We start from the raw sequence: 20,835 nt of genomic DNA on the forward strand, positions 1-20,835 counted from the left end.
TTCTCTTTTTGGAATTTTTTTTCTTATATGAAATTTCTCTTGATTTTTCTTCACTTGTTGTTTAACTACATTGATTTTCTTAAACTTACAAACTATATTAAACTTAAAGACTTACACAAATAAATAGATCTCCATCCTGTGAGGTGACGGGCAGGACTTATCCGTTTTGTTCTGAGGGTTCTTCCCGCGATGACTCCGGGTCCTGTATCCGCACACGCTTTGTGTCCACCGACTGAAGCGTTCCTCCAGGTTGTGGCTGCCCAGTCGCCTACTGCTATTTTTGGTGCTGAAGTGTTGAAGATTGTTCCGCCACTGCTTGAGGGGCCTTTAGAACTGTATTCTTTTTTTTTCACTCGCGTCGAAGGATATTCCGCCACTACTTAGGGGCCTTGGAAATTTTCCTTCGTTTTAGCACTTGCGACTGGGCCCCACGTTGGGCGCCAGTTAATTTACCCGGTCACGGTTGTTTTAAAAAAAACAATTTTTATCCGGTGAACGGTCTTTATTTGTTGAAACTTAATTTACAACTGACTTAAAAATTATTCTTAGTTCTAATACTAAAGCTAAGCCCGTGTGCCAGCAACGTGACCCATTCTTTGCTGAATAGGCGTTTCCCACGGAAACGCCAATCGCTGCTCTGGTATCTCTTCAAAAGCGTTGCGCGTGTGGAGTGTTGGGTTACCGTCATACTTTGGTTGAGGTGTGTGAACTGTTGCATTAGTTAAAACGTTGCGCATGTGGGGTGTTGGGTTACTATCATATTTTGGTTGAGGTGTGTGAACTGTTGCGTTAGCTTATATTAATTAAATGTTCATTTTCTGAGAAAACTTCCTATTAGGCCTAGTAAAACCTCGTAAAGCCTTTTATATTTTGGGCCTTTGCAACACTACGTGTGATGAGCAGTAATTTAGTATTTTTATCGAAAAGTTGATATTAAATAATGAAAATTTTCGTGGCAGGACATGCACGGACACATCAATTGATAACACAAAATCGTCATGTGACATATCGCGAGATTTAGACATTATTGGCCATTAGTGGGTGTTGGGTACCGCATGATTTGACAATTGCCCAAAAAAATACTCGAATCGATTGATGTAAAGAAATGCTGAAGAAATTCAGCTGCGTTGGTTCAAAGCACGTCAATGACATCGTATCGAAGGTAAATCTTGGATCTATGCATATGAGCCAGGTACACAACCATTTGTTTACCAGAAGTTTTCGGAGAATAAAAGAAAATCAACCGCCAAAGACGAATCATACTTCACCAAAACAATGCGAGATCTCACGTATCGGCTCACGCAAGAGAGTTTTTGAGCACTCAAAAGAACGAATTAATGGGTCATCCGAATTACCCCTAGTGATTTATTTTTGTTCCCGAACAACAAAAATAAAATGCGAGGTTAACCTTTTCCATCGCCTAAAGAAGCTGTTGAAACCTTTAAACAATTTGTTTTGGAAGTATCTACTTCTGATTCAATTTTTTTAAATTTCAGTTAGAAAATAATAATTTATTAGTGATTAAATAAACAATTACCTTATTTTGAAAATATGTATTAAATTATAAATTTTGAGATTTTAATAGGATAATCTCAAACGCAAAAAAAGGTGGAAATTTCAAAACACAGTATAAAATCCACTTTTACCTACGCTTTCGTTTTGAGCCAATATTCCTCAGCAATACATTTTTCCTCACCTTTAATAAACCAACAGCGCAACATTCAACACATTGTTAGGCGCCACAGGGAGCTACAATAGAAAAATAACTGTTGCTAAACTTGCTGTCCATGAGGGATGTGTATCACACACGAAGGTAAAGAAAGTGACAAAAATAAAAAGAGGCAAAACAAGGAGCATCAGCAAACACAAGTGCACGCATCGTCACGTGAAATGGTTCTAAAAGTGAAGAAGCGACTTGAGCGAAATTCCCCGACGAAGTTCCAATCAAATGGCGAAAGAACTGAAAATATTTGACCGTGGCATCCGCCGCATTTTGGAAAATGATCTCAAAGTTAAGCCTTACAAGATCCAAAAGGCGCATGATCTCACACTAAAGCAGCAACAAGTCAGACTTGAGAGAGCGAAGAAGTTGCTTCGAAGTTGCTTGGCCGAAATCGGTCAATTTCCGAACAATGTGTTGTCTGACGAGAAAATTTTTCAAATTGAGCAATTCGTAAACTCCCAAAATGATAGGGTTCATTTGAGTCATCGATTAGCCACCAGGAGGCAGCACCCGCCACAGGTAATGGTTTGGGCCGCTGTAACTGCAGATGAGCGCTCTCCAATCGTTTGCCATATGCCTGGTGTCAAGGTAAATGCGAAATATTATTGGGAAAGTATTCTGGTGATTGCCTTGAAGCCGTGGGCAGACAAACATTTCGGTGGCAGATCATGAACTTTTCAACAGGACTCAGCACCGTCTCACAAAGCCCGAGTGAACCAAATATGGCTAAAAAACAACGTTTCGAACTTCATAATGTCCACACAATGGCTTTCAAATTCACCAGACGCGAATCCGATGGATTATTCTCTTGTGGGTCATTTTGAGAGCAAGGTCCGAACTAAAAGATTCACCAACCTTGAGGCGCTGAAAAAAGTTATTGTTCGCGAGTGGGCCAAAATACCTGCAACTCACATTCGGGCAACTGAAAAAAATTCGGAGCACTCAAAATTCACTTTCTGCGCGTTAAAATACTCGTCAGTTTATAATATCGCAATTTTGATTTTTAATTTCTTCCATTTTTTAATTGAAAGGGTTTTCGTATTTTTATCTCACACGCTATTGAGAGAAGCCACCAGCTCCTTTAGAACTGAGAGAAACCGAAGCATTTCAATACAAACGAGGTTGTAGACAGTAAAATATTAAGCAAGTAAAATATTAACTCAGTCGAAAGCCTTTGCTGCTATCGCGGCGTTTGCCTCAGTTTACTTAATGTTTATTATCATATAAGCTTTTTAAAATAAAAGCAACATATTCTGAAGTTTATATATTTTTATTTCATATAACTCTCATAAGTATGCACATATGTACAAATATCGGAAACAGAACTCAAAAGTGATATTTACAAAAGTCTTAAATTTCCCATTTAATACATTCGAATGCATGACAAACATGAATACATGAATACACCGACTGAAAAATGAGGTTAAATTACTTACATTACCATCTTCCTATTGCGACATGGATTTGACCTTCTTTAACCTTCCAATTTAACAATTAATGTGGAGTCGTTTTTCGTTATCGAGAGATTATAATTAAGTACAAAATAATTTTGAGAAAACTAAATGAGTGATTTACAATACTATGCTGTAAGGGGGGTTAGAGGGTGTTTCTCTCTCTTGGGAATATATATAAAGAAGCAGGCATAAAGAAAAAAATGGTTATCAAATCCGCAACTACTCACGTCATGGTTTTTATAGTCATGCTACCCGATAAAAATCACACTTCATGCAAAAAATACATAGACCTATGGCCCTGGTTGAGTATAAGGTAAATTTCCAAGGCATTCAAGCATTAATAGCGTTCAATCTCGACAATTTCGTAGCGAATGTTAGCTTTCGAAGTTTCAATTGTTTCTGTTTTTTTATTGTACATAAATTTCATTGTTTAGATGAGCGCACAGCAAATAGTTGAAAGGGGCTAAGACAGGAAATTGTTCTTCCCGGAAACTACGTTTTCCTTTTAAGCCGTATTTGCAAAGGAAAATGGCCCAATGACACGTTTGGAGTACAACAGCCAGAACGAAACTGCGCAAGTATTTTTATGAATTGCTCTCGGCTACGATTTTTCGAATAAGTTTTTGTTCCGGGCTCTGTTGGGCGTTTATAATGATCGAAAATATTCACAATTTTGATCCATAATTTTTTTTAGAGACTTTTTGTTTAAGGTTCAGGAGCTACATAAATCGAACTCATTTTAGGAAATTGCAGATTTTATAATATATTTTATGCTTATCGAACTATGACAGCTGTTAAAGCAAAATATTAGTAAAAAGAAACTCGAACTCGAAAGACTTTCTACTATTCTATACTACCGCCAACATTAGCGATGCCAATCCCGGAGTTCCAGATTTCTTTCTTAGCCATACTTTGTCTTGACATCTATTATAGTTCGATCGCATCTCCCGGGATAACGCAATATCGATATTAGTTGACGAGAGTTTCGAAATAATTTATTATTTATTTCAAATTAAAGTGTAACAAAAAGAGTCTAGAATACAATTTTTATGAAACAAAGAAAAAAAAGTACAATCTTATTGAAAAGAAATTACGAAATTTTCTCTTTAATCAACATCGCCGTTCTCGAAATGATAATAATAATAAGAAACTTTGTGAACCGACTAAAAATTACGGCAATTCCCAGTGAATGAGATACTAAAACAAAAACATGCATTCGGCTGGACAACAGATGACAAGACAAAACAAGGCGAGACTGAAGTCGTTAGAACATACGACTCAAGGCGGATCTATTAAAGGTGGTGTTGGTAAATCAGCTGATTTGTTTTTTTCTTTCGCTGTGTTCAAGTGGCTGTCAGGACAGAATAAAATAAGGTGAATTAATTTTTTGTTAATTTCTTTTCGATTCAACACTTTATTTGTGATGCTTGTGCTCTGTCAACACCCTTTGTGTTCTCGTTTTTCTTGATGTTGTTGTCGACTTTAGACCAAAAACTACACAATTCCAAGCAACTGCTAAGAGAATTCGCCAAGTTGAAGCAACGGAACTGCCTCTGTACGGACGCGGTCTAACGAAACTTGCCTAATATCTGAAGAGAAATTTGGACGCATTGAAAGTAGTGAGTTATACCAGTTTTATGAAACTCACTAGTGGCAACTCACAGGGGTTGATGTTTTGTCATATGCTTTTAAAATTGTTATTTGTATTGCAATTAATTTAAATGGTTTTTTATTATTTATCATAAATATATAGTAATTTTCATGTGACCGTTCTTATAGCTAAATTTAGTTAAATATAATTCAATAGAAGTACTTATATTGAATTATAAACTAGTTCCTACTTCAAGAAATCTGTGCCTCTATGTATATATTTTTAATTAAAAACACTAGCATTATTGTTATAATATAAAGTTATAAATCAGGATCACGGAATTACATTAAAAATATCCCGAAATTTCGTAATCAACAATTAACGCTAATTTTGACATCCCTTGACTACACCTCATAGGAGGTATGTAATCCTTACAAGGTTTCGGACAAATCTTATTTCTAGCGAAATTAACTTACAATACATACAAGTAGCTAATTAAAATAAACAAATGGTTTTCCATATAACGCGCTTATGACCTCATCAAGAGGTAAATTTTCCCACTTTGCACGTGCCACTCGACGCTTGCAAATTTATTACATTGCATACGAGTACATATTTTGTTTGTGTGCTTAGCTTATGAGGGGCTTAGTTGCGCTCAAACCGTAGCAAACTAATTGCCAATCAAGCTATTCCAAGCAAAATAACTAACTACCAGCTAACTAACAAAACTTACCAGCCAACCGAACAATCGACTGGTCTTATACAAAGTGTGCTCCTAATCCCTTTCGCCGCACCAATTTCCACACTCATTCCTTATCCAACTCCTTTTTTCGAATGAGGCCTGTGCTCGTTGTTGGTTGGTCAGCAGCAGTGACCACCTAATTGTTCGCATGCTCAGAATGCGCAATTTAGTCGATTTCGTGACCACCTGAAGGAATCAACGTGAAACGTTGTATTGTCGTTCGAAACGCGGCGATATTAAACATTATAAGCATTTGAATTATATTTTTCAAATATTCCGTGAATCGACTTAAAAGAAATAATTCTAAACTGTGATTTAATATATTTTAAGAGCTAATTCTAAAAGCTATTGTATTATAATAAAATGGGTTGCGCCAGCAGTACACCTATGATTGCGACGGCTGGCAGTGATATGTTGAAAGCAGCGACACATGTTGCCTCAGATGCAGCAAAAGGTGCTGAGAATGCAGTGGAAGGTAGTTTTTGTTGAAGTGATGTTTTTTGTAATGAGTGCAAGAAAATTCTTAATTTATTTGAAGAAAAGCAGTTAATGCCTATGCAGTTGATAAAAGTAATATTCTACATTTTCTTGAAATAAAATTATTAAAATTAACGACCGAGAAAATTTAATGAAATAAAAATTCTAAAATACTTTCTAAAGTTTGAAAAACCCCTTTGTTGACGATTTTTCTATAATACATAGTTACGGTCAAATTCATGTGTCTGGAAGGAAAAAGTGTTGTTAAAATGCCAAACTTTGTTAACAATTCATTAAAAGATAGTGATATCGTGGATTTTAAAAATCCACTTGCAAAAAAAGAAATAAAAATAAAAAAATGTTTATTGATCCAATCATATTGAAATGGTACTTTTCCATTAAATTTCGCGGGTATTTGGTTTATGTTGAAAGCACGGTTGTTGTTATCTGCGTAACATTTTCCATCATCAGCACCATTGATATATTGCGAAGTGGGCGATCTTTTAAAACTGTCTGATTCTATTTCGCAAATGAAATTACATTGAATGACAAAATTCAATTTCAAAGCTTTTTTAAAGTAGTTCAAATTGTTTCAAGAATGCAGAGAAAGGTTGAAAAAGTGTTATTTGTAATTAGAAAAAATAAATAAATCGAAATTATCACCCGATGAACTAAATCACAAGACAATCAACAGTTTAATGCTCAAAAATTGCGGAATTGGGCAATTTTCAAACGAGATCCAGTGCTATCCACTTTCTGCTCAACTAACCTAAAATGAAATTATACATTTTTTTCTTTGTTCACTGCTCTTGGGAGCAAAAGGCCTCGACAAGACTCTTCCATCGTACATGGTTCTGTGCTGTTGTTTTTGCACCGTCACATGAGATCTCGCATCTGCCAGTTCGCCCAGCATCGACCTTCTCCAAGTTGTTTTTGGTCGACCGCAACCTCTATTCTCTTGCGGGTTTCAGTCCAGTGCTATCCTCGAGATGCTATCTGGTGGTTTTCTCAATGTATTCCTGCATTTGATTTGCCTAATGCGAAGGCATTTGTTGATGAAGAAATTATAAATATCTACCATATCGAAAAATATTTACAAAAAGTTTTATATAATGTTTTCTTAATGACGAAAAGTAAGTTAGACACATCGAAATATTTATAATGCTTACTGAAACGCTGCCCGAAGTATCTGAAGGCGTCATGACCCTCAGTGCTAGTTTCACAAATAGTTAGTGTATAAAGCCTTAGCGTATTTATATTAATAAACTGTATGGCTATTGTGTGAAGAAAGCTGCGATATGCCAGTCTGCAACAATTCAAACAATTTTGAAAAACCAATTGGGCCACAGAAATACCAATTGAGCTCAAAAAAAATATTGAATTAAAAAAACCATACGACGGTCATCGAACGTATAATAACTGGAAATGAGTATAGGATCTATGTTTACAACCTGGAAGCAACGAGTGAATATCGATTCAAATACCCAAAAAATCTAACCAAATTAGCTTCAATATTAAGTCAAGTTAATAATTTTCTCCCATTTCCTGGGAATTCTTTACACCTGACCGAACTTTTAATAAGAAACCTCAAATAGGTTTTATGCTCCGTTTGAGAGAAGCTGCAAAACGGGTTTTGCACAACGCATTCATTGTTTGTTAATTTTCGGCTGAAAGTTCGACCTATAAATACGCATAAGTATGTATATTACCACAACCAACATATTCACATTCTGGCTATCCAATAAATTAAAAATATAATTTCGGTTAGACTATTTCCAAACCTTGTCCGGCAGGCAAGAGAGTAGACAATACTCAAAGCTTCCTGAACTTCCTTGATGAGTCAGTTTTCGTCAGGATACTTTTGTTCAGGTGCAACGTGCATTTGATTACTAAGCGTTTTTTCCTTTAATCACATTTTGCCACCGTAAAATATGACTGAATTTTTCATTACAATACGTCGATTCTATGACAAATAAACAGTCGAAAACGATGAAAGCTCTAACGGCTATGTCAAAAAATGAATTACAGAACTGCTTCCAAAAGTGAAATAGGCGCGGGAAGCACATTACTCAATCAATTGGGGGCTACTTCGATGAATGTATTGTATAATAATGCCAACGAGGAAATTTGAAGTAAGGTCGGATGCTTTTAGGACAGACCCTCTTATTTTAGGGATTACTTTGAAGGGCTTAAAATGGATAAGACCTATACAAAGAACCTATCAGGATTAATAGGAGGATTTATAAGGATTTATAAACAAAGTACCTATCAATTTGATCATGGTACCAATCCTGCTTCTGTACTTGTATAAAGTCAATGCAGAAAGGAGTGATTCTATAGATGATGTACAATAATTGGATCAGGATCATTTGAAAAACTTTCCCAGTACAACCCTTGCAAGTACATATCGTCAATTCACAGGGAAATAGTTTTGATGCTCGACGGCTATTCTATCACCTCCTATTAATCACATTTCTTATTTTTAGTTCTGTAAATAGAAATTTATGCACACAAATGCACGCATTCTATTCCGAATTTGAATTCTGATGCGACTGGTGAAATTCTACTTACTAACAGGTATATTCTTATATATGTACTTATGTATATATTGTATATATATATAATTGGCGCTTACATTTCTTATGAGTGTTTGGCTGAGCAAAAGGTCCCTCCCACAAGACCCGTGAAGTTTTTACAACTGAAAGACACTCGCCATTGTATTCCGAGAAGAAACCCTTTTCTATTAATTGGTGTCGTGCCGGTCGCTTCGGACCTGTGGTCTTCCGAATGGTAGTCAGGCATGAACTCAATTGGCTACGGCAGCCGCTAGTAACAAGTAAGGATGTGCCAAACTCGATTCGGTCCGAGCTTTATATACTCGCGCATATTTTAGTAAAACTTAATTTGTGCTGGCTGTTGGCTTCTTGGAATCATATACCTATATAGTAAATCAACCTTATAAATCAGTCTAAAATAAAGGAAATGCATTAGAGCCCTAACAAAGTGTACACTCAAAATATTTCAATATCAACTTTTATTGAAAGTCATAAATATATACAAGTTACGTTGGATACTGAATAAATTGTAAAGAAACATTTTTGGGGAATTGAATATGATACGAAATAGGACAATCTGGAAAAAACGAAAAAATGTAAACAAATATTTTTCATGATAGCTTAAAAAAAACTGCAGAAAAATGAGGCACCTTATTATCATTGAGCACATCTGCTGCGTTTAGTAACTATCTAATTTGGGTGATGTTTTTTAATGTGAGCTTTTTTTTAATTGCACTATTTAGGCGGTAGATGTTCGTCTACTACATAAAGCATATTGTAAATCCATGAGCACGTCTGTGGTAACCTCTCAATTATGCTTGCCCCAAGTTCATCGATGTCATTGTTATCCGCCTCTAGCCCAAGTTTGGTTAGCCAAATATATGATTTATTTTGGTTAATGACGCCGTGGAAATTGCGGGGAGTCTTCAGTCACGCAATTGGTCAAGCCTTCGTGCTAAAGTTTCTTTGATAAAGATTCAAAAGTTCTCTAGGCTACAGAGTTTCTCCTATCTTTTCAAATATTTAGAGGCAAACAACGATGTGATCTTTCCAAAACTTTTTTAAAGTGAGACTGATTTTGGTAGTAAGGAGTGTCCTTGATCAACAGCGCCAACACTTTGCTTGTGTTTTTCAAAGATTTTATGCTATATTTATATTTGCTATTTCATTATTTTCTGCCTCAGTAAGAGAAGTTTTACGCGCAATTCGATACTTCCTTTTTTTCTTTTTTTCCGCTGGTTGCTATACGAAGCTTCGTTCATAAAGCGATTTTTTTTAATTTTGTTCATTAAGCGTTCATTAATCGAGGGTCCACTGCTTTTTTTTTTGGGTTTGGTTAAATTTTTACAAAATTTAAGTAATTTTTTTTTCTTACAATATAAATTTATCTCAATTTTTATTTTTTTTTATTATTTAAGATTAACATTGGATGTAGTTATTAATCTATCTCAGTACCAACCTATCTTAGACAAAGAGTAATATGTGTATCCATTTTTTTTATTATGAGCACTTTGGTATATGTACCATGTGTCCATATCTATCTTCATTCCTTTATGCTCTTACCTACAACCGTTATGTAAGCAATATTATAATACCCTTCTGCACAAGTGCGCTTGGGTATAAAAATGACCGTGGCGAAGATTAGTTATTATTGAGCATGTATGTATTACATATTAACATATGAAGCAGATACCCATTAAGGTGTGTCTCGAACGTCCAAAATTCTTATATTAGAGTTTCACAAAACATTTACTTTTACCTTATCTATTCTTATTCTTAATCGGCAAAATATCTGCCTTAGCGACTGCGACCTGCTGTAACAAAGTCCGTTAGTCCTATTATTTCGTGCTATCAATCGCATGTTGCAGATATCTGGTAAAGCTCCTTAGGGGGGTTTCCAACGCGGAGGAGGTCTTTGGCATTTTTCCATTAAGAAATACAATTTTATATCAGTAAAGCTACACGTGCTAAGACAGCAGCGATATTTTTATTAAGAAAAAACTTTTTTGTACGACTAATGAGGGTCCTCATAAATGATTTAGTCATTCAGCATAATTAGCATTACGGGGCGATTCCATGTCTAGAGATATAAGTGCTTTGGACATTGTAGAGGCTTTAGTACAATAGGAAGTTAATTGAAAAAGAAAAAAAAGATTTTTGTTGATAATTTCGGGAGTGAAATGTCTTAGGTAACTACAATTTTTTTTTGTGGTTTTATAAAAAATATGCTTTTTAAATAAAAATATTGGAGAACTATTTTCTTAAAATTTTTCTAAAATTTTTAAAATTTTTTGTTTTCAAAATTTTTAAGAGGAAAAAATACTTTTTAAATAAATATATTCATGGGATTATCCTTAAGGCACCTTTCTGGTCTAGAGATGTGAAAACTGAAGGCGTTGAAAATTGAAGGAAAACCATCGGTATCAGTTGAAAATTATTTTTATTCATTAGATCAATTATTTATTTACAAAAACAAAAAATTTTTTTTGAATGACAATAATAAAAAAAATTGCTTGCCCTGACGTAACACATGCCACTGGCGTAACTGATCGGGTTGCTCAGGTACGTCTGAAAAAAAAATTCGGTCGATTATTCATCAGTAGATATGGCGCTATGGTGGGTAGCAGATTTACAAAAAAAAAATGTTTTCTAAATATTGTATCTGTTTATTGGAAAAACTAAAAAAATGGATTTTTTTCACATTCTCGGCGAAATTGAGCAAAACATAGGGCAGATTCCTGGGCAGAATATCGTGCAAACATACAATAGAACTGGTTCAATTGTGTCAAAGCCGGGTTCTGGTTGACCCAGCAAGCTGACCGTACGTGAAAAATGAACCATATTGCAATCAGTGAAAAATAATCCTCGAATTACGGCTTCCCAAATATGTAAAAACATTTCAAATTCCTTTGGCAAGCATGTACACGACGATACTGTAAGGAGTTGGCAAACTTTATTTTTATTGAGTCAACAATGGATCAATTTTCTACTTTAAATATTTTAAAGACTAGCATGATGAAAAAATATCTGCCGTTCGGAGACGACTTAAAACTGAAGGTCCAGCCATTTGTGAAACAACATCAAGACGTACGCCATAAATAGGAGGAGCAGCTCGGCCAAATATACCAGAGTTGCATACCACAGATTGGAGGAGGAGCTCGGCCAAATACACCGGTGTGTGGCGTGCATCTCCGAAAGTCAGATAATTTTTATGAGGTGCTTTTTCATGGCAGAAATACATTCGGAGTTTGCTATGAGGGGCCATTGTGATTAGAAAAAAAAACCGTTTCTGTCATTTGGCGGCGGCCGCCAATGCAGTTTGTTATTATATTATTGAATCAGTTATATGTATGATCTTTTCGGTATTCTTTTCTACCCTTCGAACTGTTCGTAAATGATGAAGAGGCGGCATTAACTGAAAACCCGTGCTGTATATAGAAATATTGAAACATTCCTCTGTTCTAACATTCATTTTTGATTAATTCACGAAGGTTCGCAACTCGCGGTCACAAAAAGCGGTATTAGATATTCAGCCGTTTCTGATGGGAGGCCCTCCTCTTTCTCTGCTACCACCAGCTGGTACCGCATCGAAAACTTTCAAAGCCGGAGCGTTTGTATCCATTCGGACGACATGACCCAGCCAAAGTTGCCGCTCGATCTTTATTCGCTGCGCTATGTCTATGTCGTCGTAAAGCTCATACAGCTCATCGTTCCATCGTCTGCGATATTTGCCGTTGCCAACGTGCAAAGGTCCAAAAATCTTACGCAGAATCTTTCTCTCAAACACTCCAAGCGTCGCTTCATCGGATGTTGTCATCGTCCAAGCTTCTGCGCCATTCGTTAGGACGGGCATGATGAGAGCCTTGTAGAATGTTGGTTTTGTTAGTCGAGAGAGGACTTTACTGCTCAGTTGCCTACTTAGTCCAAAGTAGCACTTGTTGGCCAGAGAGATTCTACGGTGGATTTCAAGGCTAGCATTGTTATCGGTGTTAATGCTGGTTCCTAAATAAACGAAGTCTTTTACAACCTCGAAATTATAACTGTCTACAGTGGGGGCCGATACGCGAGTGCGCCGATTGTTTGTTTGAAGACAGGAGGTACTTCGTTTTGTTCTCGTTCACCACCAAACCCATTCGCTTTGCCTCTTTATCCAGTTTGGAGAAGGCAGAACTAACAGCGCGGTTGTTAAGGCCGATGATATCGATATCATCGGCATACGCCAACAATTGTACGCTCTATAAAATATAATTCAATTACCGAACGCAATAATGTCTTCAAATCAAAATCTGCAATAAATTATATCGAAAGTTAGTCGTTCGCTAATTGTCAATCACGTGCGGATTTTCCATTCTCCTGGTATATTTCTTTACATCACTATAATTCTCTGTACCATGGATTGGGATAAAAAAGTAACTCGTATTAATTCCACGTCCAGTTCGAGTGTTCTAAGACTCAATTTATGGCTCCAACCGAAACTAGTCTGTAAAAAACAAATTAAAGGGCCTAAAATATAGGATGCGCAAGACTTTTCTATCGGTGAAGTTTCGTTGAAATGATCGCGGGACTTATGGGATTATAACACAACGTAGAACAGATTGGACACAATAAAAATTGAAGACTCATTTATTGCATAGTAATGAATAAATCAAATAAAAATAATTTTAAATAAATTAACATTTAGTCTGGATAAAAAAACTTCAAAACTTCAAAATAAATAGCACCCTTATACTCGTATGAGCTTCAATGCGTACTAATACGAGTATGAATTTGTATAAATACACACAAGGGGGCGGCTAAATAGCCATGTGCAGGTCAATGGTAATTTCATGGAATAATAACACAAGTGCTAGACACATTAAATAAGTATTGTTATCGTATGAACTTGTATTAAAATATAAATTGATTAAAAAAATAATTTGACCAGCGTTAGTTGGCTAAAGTCGCATGCGATAGGTCGCGTACGACAACCATTCGTCTGGATAGTATGCTAATTCGGAATGTGGCGCTTGCGTGACTGGCTGTCGGAAAACTGCTCGTAAATGGTAAATAGTTGTGATGAAGAAAAGGCCAATATTATGGAGGTATTGTTGGAGTGATGTACGCGTATATAGAGTAGTAAGGCCGTCAAAGGGTACTTCAGCCGGTTCATATAAAAGTCTGCTGTGACGATGATGGTGGCAATAACGCTCTTTGCGGCGTGATATAATCGCTGACTATTCCACTCATATATGTATAATTGATTACTATATGCGTGTGACGCTAACAAAGCGGGTCGTATAATTTATTTGCGAAAAACAACAAAACAATAATATAATAAAAACATTCTTGCACTCATTCCACAAAAATAGCAAAAGCACACATGCACATACTCGTACATACATATATGCACATTTACTGCTATTTACATTTTTAACACCTCTCTCTTTCTCCCTTCAAAACTAAAGAGGTGGCCGATAGCGTTGGCAAAACACTTGACAGCGCCAAAGAGACGGTTGGCACTGCTGTAACAGGTATCGCACACGATTTGAGTAATGTCTTTACTGAGAAGTCGGGGGAATTAGATACAGCGAAAAAACAGCTTTTGGAGCATTTGCATTTGGGTGGTGCGGCCGAGACACTGGAACACACAAGTGAAACAACTGGAAATCAATTGGACACAAAAGCTTTGGAAGCGGCTGCACGCGCTCCAACACCACCACCTGATTTGGACAGCTTGAAAACATCAACACCCGAACCAGAAATCGAACGAGCAATGGCCAATTCGCATGAGGATACGCCGCCTACACCTAAACCGACAATCGCAGAGTTGGAAAAGTTAACGGCGGAAGTCAAGCAGACATCACAGACAACAGCAGCTGCGGCAGCTACAGCGACAGCAGTCGCGGAGGGCATTGGCGAGGCAAAACATGCGCCAGCGGAGGCGTCAGCTGCGGCCACTGAACCGGCCGTAGAGTGAGTAGGCGTTCCTTTATTACTATCTACTCCTAGAATTTTGTGTTTAAGCTCATTAGTTGTTGTGTTAGTTTTGTTGTAAGTTGGTTGTCATTTGGTTGATTCGATTGATTTTATTTATTGGGTGTAAACGTCTTTCTGTTTTAAGTTTTCACTAAAGTGTATATTAGTGTGAAATTGCTTACATATTTGTATGTAATAGGAAATATTTATTATTTTCGAATTCTCATGAAATATGAAACTAATTTATGAGCCTTTTGAAGCATGCATTGTCTAAGTGGCTGCATATGGAAATTTAATTAATTTTGTGTCCTTTCGTACTCATGAAGACACCTCTTGAATAGTCTAACTCTGTATAACTAATAAAATAGCATAGCGATTAAAAATTTGGGCAGCGTTGAGCCAGCGACCTTTTGACAATACATTCTTCATTGTCTCATGCTCACCGGCGCCTGTTGGACACGCCAAGTGCTTCAAAGCTGATCTTTTCTTCGAACGCAAGGATAATTTCATCTTCCTCTGCTACCACCAACTGGTGCCGCTTCGAAAACTTTCAGAGTCGGAGGGTTTATATATTCATTCGGATGACATGACCTAGCCAACAGAGTTGCTGGATCTTTATTTGCTCATGCAGGTACGCATGAATATTTTTCTCGAATATTCCAAAATACACCTCATTGGATGTTGTATTCGTCCAAGCTTCTGCGATATACGAAAATATGGGCATGATGAGAGCCTTGTAGAGTGTTAGTTTTGTTCGTCGGGAGAAGACTTTACTACTCATGTACCTACTTAGTCCAAAGTAGCACTTGCTGGCAACAAAGATTCTTCGTTGGATTTCAGGGCTGACATTATCATCGCGCTATTGGTGGTTCCTAAATAAATAAGTCTCGTACTACTTCATAATCATAGCTTGCAACAGTCATGTGGGTGCCGAGACGCTGGTGCGCCGACTGTTTGTTTGATTACAGCAAGTACCTCGCCTTCCTCGTTCACCACTCGCTTCGCTTTTTTATCCAGCGTTTTTTTATTTTTAAAGTGAACCCAACAGTGCGTTTGTTAAGGCCGAAGTTATCAATATTTTATAAAAAACGGTAACTAAGCGATTATATTCTGCGGCTCGCACAATCTCTTGCAGTATAGGATTAAAGAAGTCATACGATAGAGAGTGACCCTGTCTGAAACTTCGTTTGGTATCAAATGGCTCAGTGAGGTCTTTTCCGATTCTGACGTCATTTTGTACAGCCGTATTAGTTTTGCGTGGACATCAAATTCAGACATCGCGGCATATAGGCAATTGCTTTTCGTGCTGTCGAAAGTGGGTTTAAAATCGACAAAAAAGTGGTCTGTGTCGATTCTCCTTTCATGGGTCTTTTCCAAGACTTGCCGTAGTGTGAATATATAGTCAGTTGTGGATCTTCCAGGTCTAAAGCATGGATAAGGTCCAATCAGTTGGTTGATGGTGGGCTTCGGTCTTTCGCACAATGCGCTCGATCGAACCGTGCACGTGATATTTAGAAGACTAATTATGCGGTAGTAGACACAGATTGCAGAATCACTCTACTTGTGTATTGGGAGGAGCATAGTTAGTTACAGTTACTCGTAAATTATTTTCATATTGTTCAATATACATATTTTTATATTATTGTACTTGAGTTATGAGTTTTGTAAAATTAAGTAATTTGTAAATATCCAACAAATTGTAAAACATTTGGAAAATTCATGCACCAGTTGTTTTTTTAGTACTTAATAATCACATAACTTCAAATCAAGTTTTTAATTCATGCGAATAGAATTGTAGTAGTATACTTAGATATCTTTTATACACAAAAATGTAGTTAAACTTTTACATAAAATTAAAATACGTGTACTTACCTCTCTGATATACTCCAATACATATGTAACAATAAAGCGTTATTTTTCAATACTATCTCAATTTTAAATGTAAATATTTGCCTTTTTATTTAATTTTCGATGGTTTTCTTTTCTGACTTACCTACTATTTAACGTATACTTCAAAAATGTGCTTGCGATCCATAAACGAGCAACGCAAAGTCTTGTAAAACTGCAAAATCTGCAACAAAACCTGTAAAAAGTACGTAGTGATTTTCAAATACACACACATCTGCACTTATTCTGGTCTGCAATCAAATCGATTATCATACTTTTCTTCTTCTTCTTCTTGTTCTTGTTTTCCCTCCTTCTTGTACATTCCTAGTATGGTTGCTTGGCTGGCTGCAGAGAAACGTCCTGGCACCACCGAATGGGAAAAACATGCCGATAATTTATCGAAAAAACATAGAGTGAATGAATTTAAAGGTGGTGGTAAATTTCGCCGCTTTGGACCACCTATGCCCCCGCTTAACTATATCAAACCCACCGAAAACATGAAACGTGCACTTCTTGAGGATGATAGCTGCAACAGTGATGCCTATTACACCAGCCATAGCAGTCCAACAAATTCTGATAGTCCAAAGTTGAGGCGTGCACGTCTACCAATTAATGGCGTACTTGCAACCAACGTTAGGCGTATGCAGCGAGAATTTGCGACATTTGTAAGTAATCGTCGCTCTAAAGCAAGTGCACTACGCTCGCTTACGGTTTCTCCAACTTTCGGTGGCCGATTCGATTACAATTCGCAACGGACTCGTATTATTTCGCCAACACCTTCGTTAATGGGCTACTATCGCTCTGGCTACTCTTCTCCAGTCGTTGTAAATCCGGAATTACTGAACTCCCGTACTCTTAAGATGAAAATAGGTTTAGCAAGTCCGCCTTTAACGTCTCCTCCATCTAATACGGGACGGACGTCGAGTGTCACTGCACTTTCGAAATCACCACTAGCAAATAATGTAATAACACAACCCAAATTGAAATCGACAAAAGCATTTGCGCCATTAAGAGGTGAAACCGTTGGTCATTCCAGGATATTTGGGCAAACGCGGACTGGGTCACCCGTTAATAGAAGAGTATTTGCAAAAAAATCGGGTGTGCTGCCGCATGTAGAAAAGGCGCGTGGTTTATATGCACGTTCTGGATCACCGTTGAGAACGCGAACGCTTATACAAGGAAAGGTGGAGGCGGCTACGAAAGCAAAACCAGCGACGCAAAAGGCTGCAACAATTAAATTGGAGCGAGAGGCTAGTGTCAAGAAGCGTAAAGAGTCTATCACGGAAGGAGTTCCAGCAAATGGATTCTCATTGTCAAAGGCATTGTCGCCAATTAAAATGGCAGCTGAAATGCATTCATTACCTCATTCAAAGAGTGAAGAGCAAAAATCAGCAACTATTGCACATTCTTTGTTGGAAGTTGTGGAACAAGCTGTGGATCTTAATGCGAGGGAGAAAGAGGTAGCAAAAATAGCGTCTGAGAAACATGTAAGAGACGACATAACACTTAAAGAATCAAAAAAGGTAGAAACGATGAATGATGAAGGGGAGAATGAGAAAAAAGAGTATAATGAAAGTAAAAAAAGTAATAAATTGCAGAAGTCACCCCACAAAGAACATCTTAAAGGAAATCAATCTATTAAAAAGTCTAATAAACGGGCTGTGGGTACAAGTGGAACGAAAAAAATAACTGAGAATAATGATGCGAATTCAAATACAGGTTCTAGTCACAGCAAAAAAGGCACGCCAAGCCCGGGACGAAACTCTAAAAACCGTGACGAAACTTTAAGCTCCCAGAAGGATGTGTGGCCTGTAGCGACAAGTAACACGCAAGCGAGTAATGAGAATAATATCTTGACTTCGAGTGTTAGTTCTAGTCACAGTAGCACACAGACTCTGAGCTTGAGACGAAACTCCAAAAACCTAGACGAAACTCTAACCTCCAAATATGAATTTAATAAAAAGTCCAGTGTTTGGGCTGGGGGTACACGTAATGAGAATAGTACAGCATATTCAAGTGCAAGTTCTGATCGCAGTAAAAAACAGACTTCCAGCTCAAAGCGAAACCCCAAGGTCTTAAAAAGTGCTGAAAGTAAAGAAACTGGTGATTCGAAGAAACACACAACTAATGAAGAAGGTGTAAGCCAAAAAATTATCAGTCCTCGCAGTATTACAAGTCTTAATAAAACTCGAAACTTAGCAATCGAGGGACGTTTTAGTATGAGCCCAACCAAAAGAGAAACTCCAAATTACGCGAACAATTCAGGACAACACAACCATTGGACGCATTCGAGTCAAGAGAACACGGAGCAATCTAGAAAAAATAGCCCGATGAATATAAATATTAGGCAGGATAATTCTAAAAATTTGGAAAACCTTAGTCCAATTCCAAAACAAAAACATAATCTTAAAAACGAGCATTATAAAGATGAGGTTCAAAGCATGAGAAATAATAGTACGCTTCAGAATGATACGAAAGCAAAGCAAAAGAGTAACAGTAATAATAGAAGCCATTCGAGTTTGTCGCAAAATAACTGGATTAGTTCAAGCAGAAGGAATAGTAAAGTTGAACTTTCAAATGTTGGTAACCGTTCAGAAAATCATGAAGACATAAGCACCATAAAGCGAAAAAGCCCCAGTCCCAGAAAACATAATAAATCAAGTACTTACCTTGTGAAGGATATTACTGCTGCAACGATGAAAAATGATGAAAATAAGTTAGACGTTGGGAAAACAAAAAAGTTGAACACCCATATAAATTGTGGCAAAAATCACAGTTCAAATAACACTGGAGACAATAATGGGCCTCATGTAAATAGCGAGTATGGAAATGAAACTACTTCAAAAGCAGGCAACAATATATTGAGTAGTGGAACTATAAGTGACTCCAAACAAGAAAGATTGAACCATGCAGGGCAAGGAAAAGTTAATAGAAATATCAGTGATGATATCAAAATGATTCAATGTCAAAATCAGGAGCAGAATGTCACCGAACATAAATTACAACGTTCCACAAATTCAGCTAATAATCAAGCAGATAATGACAATGAAAGAAATAATCATGTGATTAATGGTCAAGGTGAATCAAACGCTAATAATTTAACACACCAGCAAATCGTTACTCCCACCAACAAATCAACAAAGACCACTGACCAGACGAATTCTCCAAGTCATAACTCTCTCAATAGTTCACCATCGAAATCATCAAAGTCTTCCACAAGTATTGTCATAGGTACAAATTTATCAACACCCGTAACTGAAGATAACTGTGAAGAGCCACTGAGTGATCAACTATCGGCAGCACTAGCACAACTCGAGCAATTCAACGAATCAATAGATGAGAACATTTTTTCCCGCAACAGTTGCAGTGTGGAAGAAAAGTCTCAAGCCGATTTATACGAATCATCATGCACCGATCCCGAAAATAGATCTCGAACCGATTGGGAAGACACAATGAACACCGACATGAATACGAGTTCTCTTTCGATTGGGGATACCTATTCTTCTACCTCCTCTGTAGAAGACTTACTCAATGCGCTATCACCGCAAACTGCCTACCTCAATCTGGGACGAAGCACAACAATGATGACGCTACGTTCCACTACGCCGATATTCAGTGCTTCCTGCTCCTTTCGTAGCACGCCGCGTGGTTCGCCAAATAGACGATCTCACAAGAATTATTCGACATGTAGCGGTTATCAGATGGATAAAGTGCCTTTCGTTGACGAATTCAGTTCGGTTGCGCGAAGTCGGTTGCCCCAACTGCCAGTTAGCCCTTATAAAGTCCGCGCACGCTGTGCTGTGTGCTACAATAAATATGTGATAAAGTAACGAACTTCTAAGAGAAATATAAGAATAAATGAAGAAAAACAGTTTAGCTGTCTATTTTGGCTCTTTTTTCATACTATCCGTGGGACTAAATTGAGTGACACTTAGGCGTGGAGGGATATTTGACTTGAATATTTTAAAATTCTGGATGATATTTCTTTAAACACTGTTGCTATGAAAAAACTTGTGCTAAAGAATGCCGATAGGCAGTAACTGGTAGAGTTTTAGATGCCTAAATCCAAGGTTAAGTTTTTGAGTTTCAAGCAACGGCATTTCGAATATTGAAGTGTATTTCATGCTAAACTAACACCAATAAGAAATGTTGGCTCTAGTCACAATCTCCTTTGATAACCCACCTGCTTTTAAATCCTTAAAAGGTGCACGTAATACCACCTCCGCGAAAGTAGGAATGGAATGCCGGTGGTCCATTTGAGAGAAGATTTATACATAAATAAATAAATAGCCCAAACTTAGGAGTTATAATGAACCGTTTAGTCTTTAGAAGCGAGTTTTAAAGTTATTGTTGGTCTGACTGGGAGTTATTTCTGATGGTCCTAATTTATTTTTATATCTCATATTCATATGGATTTGAGGTAAGTAGTTCATTTTTTATATTTGTTGTGA

At 37.1% G+C, this 20,835-nt stretch overlaps 1 protein-coding gene across 1 annotated transcript; it reads left to right on the forward strand.

Annotated features, from left to right (window-relative positions):
- Window positions 1-5,704: 5,704 nt before the first annotated feature.
- LOC128862500 (uncharacterized) lies at window positions 5,705-20,220 on the forward strand. Its single transcript, XM_054101160.1, has 3 exons — window positions 5,705-5,985; window positions 13,987-14,494; window positions 16,713-20,220. The coding sequence occupies exons 1-3, from the start codon at window positions 5,874-5,876 to the stop codon at window positions 20,212-20,214; spliced, it is 4,122 nt and encodes a 1,373-aa protein (XP_053957135.1). The 5' UTR covers window positions 5,705-5,873; the 3' UTR covers window positions 20,215-20,220.
- Window positions 20,221-20,835: the final 615 nt, after the last annotated feature.

Source organism: Anastrepha ludens, chromosome 4, assembly GCF_028408465.1.
Source record: "Anastrepha ludens isolate Willacy chromosome 4, idAnaLude1.1, whole genome shotgun sequence".
Classification (NCBI taxonomy): Eukaryota; Metazoa; Arthropoda; class Insecta; order Diptera; family Tephritidae; genus Anastrepha; species Anastrepha ludens.

What these genes read in the sequence shown, in the direction of transcription:
- LOC128862500 (XM_054101160.1), top strand. Translation starts at nt 5,874, where the DNA reads ATGGGTTGCGCCAGCAGTACACCTATGATTGCGACGGCTGGCAGTGAT. An exon ending in TGCTGAGAATGCAGTGGAAG is followed by an intron (nt 5,986 to 13,986) that starts GTAGTTTTTGTT and finishes TCAAAACTAAAG; the next exon opens with AGGTGGCCGATAGCGTTGGC. An exon ending in GCCACTGAACCGGCCGTAGA is followed by an intron (nt 14,495 to 16,712) that starts GTGAGTAGGCGT and finishes GTACATTCCTAG; the next exon opens with TATGGTTGCTTGGCTGGCTG.